Raw genomic sequence first — 6,453 nt, 5'->3', positions numbered from 1 at the left:
GTAGAGCCCCAGAAAACAAAGTGCTGGTATGTTTGTGTCAGTGTTTTGATTCAACACAGGTTTTGTTCCTCTTCCATTCAGGTCCTCTCTGCAGTCGGTCAGAGACTCCGTCAGTAATCAGCTGTCTGCGGTCCAGCAGCAGTTTGAACAGAACTCAGACAGTCTGGATGTGATCGATGTAACCGAGCGATCGGCCGCAACGCCGTCAGTCGCTGATATGATGGAGTGGCTTCAGGACGCAGAGCGCCACTATCGGCAGCAGTATCCTTCTGCTCAGGTCTGCCTGTTTGTGTTGTGTCTTGTTTTTTTTTTCTCCTGAACTCGTGTGTTCAGATTCCTGAGGAGGAAAACTCTGCTGCAGACGCTGAGAGTCGACGACTTCTCCCTTCTGGAATCTGCCCCCAAGAGATGGAAGTCACTGGACAGCGCAGAGGATCCCGTCACAGGTAAGATAATAAGATAAAGATGACTTCGCTGTGACGGTGCTCTGCTCAAACCATAAATAATATAACCTACTGTTATCTGAGAACCTGTCCTGATTTTAGTTGCTTTAAATTTCCTTTAAACTTCCTTTTATTGCCTCCAATATTAGTTTTACTTTTAAACACTGATGTTTTTGTATGCCATATTTTAATGCCTGTATATTTTATTTTGCTGCTTATCAATTATTTAGATCTAATTATTAATTAATCACATCATAGTTACGCAGACAACACTCAGATCTATTCAGCTGAATGACTCAGTTTGTAAACCTGCTTTGTCTTTGTCCTGAGGAAGTTAACGAGGACACAACAAAACACTTTCCAACTAAATAAAGAAAAGTCTGAAATTTTTCTATTTTTGCAATTAGGGATGTTGACGATCAATTAAGTGCCAAAAAACAAATTAACTGATTAAAATGCATTAACCGATAAATGCATGTCTGTAAATGTACCGGGGCTGCAGGTGTCTCAGTGGTTAGCACTGTTGCCTCACAGCAAGAAGGTCGCCGGTTGGCGTCCCGGTGAGGACACCCGGGATCTTCCTGCGTGGAGTCTCCATGTTCTCCCCGTGCAGCGTGGGTTCTCTCCGGGTTCTCCGGCTTCCTCCCACAGTCCATAAACATGCTGAGGTTAATTGGTGATTGTAAATTGTCCGTAGGTGTGAATGTGAGTGTGCTTGGTTGTCTGTCTCTAAGTGTAGCCCTGTGATAGACTGGTTACCTGTCCAGGTGAACCTGCCTTCACCCTGAGTCAGCTGGGATAGACTCCAGCCCCCCATGACCCTGGTGAGGATTAAGCGGTGTATAGATAATGGATGGATGGATGTCAATGTACCATAGACCAGCTGCAGTACCTGGTTGTTCCACCAGGTGGAGCCTCTTCCTATTTAATCCTGTGGAGACCAGAGGAGGCGTCAGACTACAGTTCATGTTGGCAGCAGAGAGCATTGTGGGAGTTTAGCAGCAACGGGACCATGACAGAGACTCTGAGGAGGTTCATGACCTCCGACCAGAACTCAAATGTTCTCGTAGATCAACATAACTACAGCTCAGTGGCTTCAGGATCTGTAATAGCAGCTTATGTGGCTTAAATAATTTAATTATGATATAAATGAGTGACACAGGAGCTCAGCTTGAGGGTCAGATTACATAAAACAGTCAGATATTCTAATATGGTCTACAGTCAGTTTATTCCACTTGTGTTTCGGAGTAAATATCGACACATCTTCAGATGCTGTCATTTTTAATCTAATGCTTTGTATAACGTGAATTTGTAGATCAACTAATTACTTTCTGTCTTTTTTCAGATACACTTTGCAAAGTTTCCTTCTTCATGGAGTCGCAGTGAGGACGGCTGAAGGGACGCTTAACCGTGAACCTGAAAGCAAACCGACTGAACTTATGTAACTGGGATGGACGCTCAGATGTCTGGGCGAGGACCAGAGTCTTCTTCAGCCACACAAACCGCCTGCAGATGGGGATTATCTGCATGAACCGGACTGTGCATGAAGACGAATGGAAAGGACATCGTTTCACATTTGAACTTTTTCACATTTGCAAATTTTTGCTGCCGTAAAATAAATACAAACTCCAGAAAAAGTAAAACAGCTCCAACACAGTTTTTGTTTAAGCACACTTTAGCAAACTTCTTTATTTCTCCACTGTGATGTTCTCAAACTCAGCCAAGGCATCATGTGACTATTCGAGAGGTAATGACGTCGCCGGAGAACAAGCGAATCAGAAATCACTGCAGTCCTCACAACACTAGCCATCATTGAAGCCCGTCTGACTGGACAGGACGGGCTTTCTTCAGGCACTACCGAGAGTCACAGCGCAGGAAAAGACAAACATGGTGAAGAGATATACAAAATAGATCGGATATGATAATAAATATATAGATTTCCATTTATAGCTTCAATTTCACAGATTTAAAACCGGAGACGGTGAACTTGTCTCTCTACACGTACTCCTTCAGCGGCAGGTTGTTGGAAGTGATGGGTTTTGGAGGATCCGGTGCCGTCGCCGGTGAATTGGCGAAGCTCCGGCCGATGTAGCCCCGGCGGTAGCGGCCGCCCCGCTCCATCAGCGGGCAGGTGCTGCTCAGGACGGCGCCGCTGATCATGAGGATGACGGCGGAGGCCCAGCCCAGATAGATGGCCTGGCCCAGCTCGCGCTTGTGCATCAGCGGCACGTTGGGGTTGTAGAAGTCCTGGACCACAGTGTTGGCGGTCCAGGAGACAGGGATCAGCACGCACAGGCCCGTCAGGATGAAGAGGACGCCGCCGGACAGCGCGATGCCGGCCTTGGCGCGGCGGTCGTCGCCGGCGCAGGTGGTGCACTTCATGCCGCAGCAGGACACGGTGCAGGACAGCCAGCCCATGAAGATGGCCAGGCACATGAGGGCGCGGGCGGCCTGGATGTCCGGAGGCAGCGCCAGCATGGAGTCGTACGTCTTGCACTGCATGTGGCCCGTCGTCTGGTAGATGCAGTTCATCCAGATCCCCTCCCACTTGATCTCCGAGGTCAGGATGTTGCTGCCGATGAAGGCCGACACCTTCCACTGCGGCAGCGCGGTGACGGCGATCGCCATGATCCAGCCGGTGACGGCGCAGGTGAAGCTGATCAGCTGCATCCCCGTGTTCACCATGACGACCGAGCTGTTGACTAGTTTGCTTGTTTTCTGGTCCTTATTTTGGTCTCACAAGTCTCTGAGCGTCCTGTTGGTGCTTCTTATGGTCTTCGCTCGAGTGTCACTCCGTCAGCAGCCATGTTCTTCTCTTTTTCTTTTCCTTTTCAACATCTGCTCTCTGGATGATCCACAAGTAGTCGCTCCCTTCCAGCTCTTCAGGCGATCAGCGGCTCCAACACTTTCTCCTGTTCATCCCTGAGTCGGACTCACTGCATTATTGATCAGCCGATCGCTGTGCAGCCAGCTGTGGCTCGGCCGGATCGATGAGGCTTCACCGTCCACAGGAAGACGTGGACCTCTGCCAGGATTTCCTGTTTTCCTTGTGGAAGTGTGTCTTTGCCCTTCAGCTGTGCTTCGGACCCAGAAGGCCGAGCGACTGTCGAGCTGCTGTTTGTCTGAGTGACGCTCTCCCGGTCCGGTGTTGCCTTACGGAGATGGATCACGCCGATAGAACCTGATACGTGGACTGGAGGCCACCAATGCTGCTGTGAGTGTCTCCTGTCACCGCCAGGCTCCCGACGCTGACGCTCGGTTACACAAAACAAAAACACGCTGCAGCTTTTCACCTCCACGTCCAGTTTTATCCTCAAACGGGCGTCCGGGCAGCTTGTTCCAGTCAGTCCACCTTCACAGGCGACAGGTTTGTTTAATCCCAGAGAAGGAAGCCGGCCGCTGAAGTGTCTCCTTGTGGACAATGAACTGGGTCCACTTCAGGCTTCACCCTCCCCCAAACGCCTCTTTGGGAAGCAGAAATGTGGTTCCAGCGACGTTATAAATAACAAATCAGGGCTGAATGGGGAGACTTGTGGGTAAGTGGAGCATCGGTTCGCCTCCTCCCATCTTCAGCTGCTGTCAGACCTGCAGAGAGCGACGCTGAACCCCAGGAAAGAAAAAAAAACAAAAAAAACAGAACGAAGCAGCCGAAGCCGAGCAGGAGGGGCGACAGACAACAAAAGCGGGGAGGGATGGATGGATGGAGGGAGGCTGGTCTGTAGGTGGATCAGTAACACAAAGACGACATGTGGGGCCTCGACAACGGGGATTACACTCCTCTGTTTGGCTCCGCGCTGCACAAACTTGCATTTATTTTAAAGGAGCGTTCACAAAAATCAGCTTTCCTTTTTGTGTGATTCACAAAAGGGCTCATAGTTTCCTTTATTCTAACAACGACTGAGGTGTTTAAAACGCTGAAAAGCAGCAGGAGAAATAAACAACACAGAGGGCTTTTTAAAGCATGTTTCAGGCGGACAAAGTGGGAACTAGAAAAGCTGAATTTAAAGGTTTACAGGATTTGACCCCTCGCTGGTTGAATTAGCTCAAACCTGATCAAGGTGATGATTAATAAAGAATGAAGAGGAAATATATAAGAATGCAATAAAGATAATAAAGATTATAAACACATGTACGTCTTCCACACACTTAAAAAATCTGTAAACAGTTTTTTGGAAAGTCACACTATTAGGTACACTGGAAAATTACAAATCTATTTAAATAAAAAAGAAAATCGAGTATTTTATTTTTAGCATCTTCAAATGTGTTCAGGAAAAAAATACATTTAGATTAAAAAAAAACAAATTACTGTTTGTAAAACTAACAGATTTTTTAAAATGTGCACATTTTGTAAACACTTAAAAATATAAATAACATTTTTTAAAATTGTACAATTAAAAAATTAGAGAATTTTTTTATTATTTGTTTTTTAAATTATTTAATTTTTGTTAAATTGTTTATAATATCTTGTAAAGTCACAATTCAAAAAAGTATTAATTTACATGTTACCTGTATTAAAAAACTGTCAATCATGTCCCCATCAAAAGCAAAATGCTAAAGGTTGGAAAATGGTAAATATTGTTTAATAATGATAATAATCCTCTTCTAACAGTTATTTTACATTTTGTTAATTACACACATCATTTTGTAAAATAAAAAAAAAGTATGAATTTACATACTGACTTTTAGAAATAGCTTCATTTAAATCAGTTAAAAATACAATTATTTTTCAGACATTTTCAGTTATTTTCACCGTCTTTGTGTGTGTGTGTGTGTATCATATAATAATTTTTGCTCTGTTTTTGTGCATATTTTTACAGCGTTTATACAGATCTGACATGGTGGATTATTGTGCTTATAATTGTTGGACGGTGTGTCGAATTTTATTTAAATTGCTCTGTAACATAATTATATCGTATGAATGTCATAAATAAACAGGTTGGATTCACATTTTAAGTGAAGTATGTATATATAAATAATATATTGTATGTAAGGATTTGTTTACAGACATTTAAAACTGGTGAGTGGTCCGTATGAGTCAAACAATAGTGAATACATATTAAAGGATCAGTACACAGTATGAATATCAGTGTGTGATGCATATATAACGCTATACACATGAATAAATCGGATATATTCAAGTAGAGACAGAGTCAGAGAGTTTATTCATCAGTGTCTGAACAGACTGACACGTGTTCATCAGGTGATTTATTATGAGTTTACTGTTAATTGAGCAGCTCGTGGAGGAAGAACAGACGGATGTGACAGCAGCTCTTTGTCTGCATATGCACACTTTTCTTTTCCTTTCCGGCCGAGCAAATGGCGTCGCCACTGAACCTTAGCGTGCCGTTGTGTTGATGAATTAAATATCACGGCATCAAGATCTGCGGTTCGGGTTTCCTTTCTTCTGTAGCCTCCGCTCGCCGTGGTAACGGTGGTCATGACAACCAGCGGGGAAACAGGAGAGGATACACAAAGGAGGAAGGGGACGCATACCAGCGATGGCTGTCCGGTGTGGACGCAGGAACAGAAACCAGCAGAGTTACAACCTGGTCACACCAAAAACACGAGAAACAGCCCAAAGTTTCAGCAACTATCATCACACGATTGTGGTTTGGCTGCTCCTGATGACGTTTAACCTACTTTGTAGAACTACAGAGTTCATTATCAGCCAGGTCACAGTCTCAGGTTCTTTGTTGTTGTCCTGCAGGTCAGAGCCGCTGAATGTTTGACCTCTTTACCTGGAGGCTCCAGCAGGGTGCTGCTCACACGCTCTCACAAATGAATATTAACCAAGTAAAGTGGGACGGTTTTTAGAAATTTGAATTCTGGAATAATTTACAGAATCATTCAAGTGTCTCAGCTCCAAAATTCACACAATTCTACAGACAAGAGTTGCTTTACTACAATAAACAGAAGAAAATAATGTAGAACAATCAAACACAGAACTGGTAACTCCACCTCAAACACCGAAAGTCCTGGGAACACAAGTTAATATCAACATTTTAGTGTC

General features: G+C 44.5%; 2 protein-coding genes across 2 annotated transcripts in view; one reads left to right on the top strand and one right to left on the bottom strand.

Moving 5' to 3' along the window:
* airim (AFG2 interacting ribosome maturation factor) overlaps positions 1–2,080 on the top strand; it is a 3,144-nt gene extending 1,064 nt beyond the window's left edge. Inside the window, exons 2-4 of the mRNA XM_008286718.1 lie at positions 82–261; positions 334–446; positions 1,789–2,080. Coding sequence (XP_008284940.1) covers positions 82–261; positions 334–446; positions 1,789–1,829 — 334 coding nt within the window. The 3' untranslated portion in view covers positions 1,830–2,080. The remainder of the gene's footprint in view (positions 1–81; positions 262–333; positions 447–1,788) is intronic.
* Positions 2,081–2,438: 358 nt separating this feature from the next.
* Positions 2,439–3,128, bottom strand: cldn35 (claudin 35). Its single transcript, XM_008286717.1, has one exon. The coding sequence runs from the start codon at positions 3,126–3,128 to the stop codon at positions 2,439–2,441; it is 690 nt and encodes a 229-aa protein (XP_008284939.1).
* Between the last annotated feature and the right edge of the window lie 3,325 nt (positions 3,129–6,453).

The sequence above is a fragment of the Stegastes partitus genome, unplaced genomic scaffold, assembly GCF_000690725.1.
Source record: "Stegastes partitus isolate 25-593 unplaced genomic scaffold, Stegastes_partitus-1.0.2 Scaffold466, whole genome shotgun sequence".
Classification (NCBI taxonomy): Eukaryota; Metazoa; Chordata; class Actinopteri; family Pomacentridae; genus Stegastes; species Stegastes partitus.
This window is presented reverse-complemented; position numbering and strand designations above follow the sequence as displayed.

Coding starts and splice junctions, on each gene's coding strand:
- cldn35 (XM_008286717.1), bottom strand. CDS start 3,128: ATGGTGAACACGGGGATGCAGCTGATCAGCTTCACCTGCGCCGTCACC.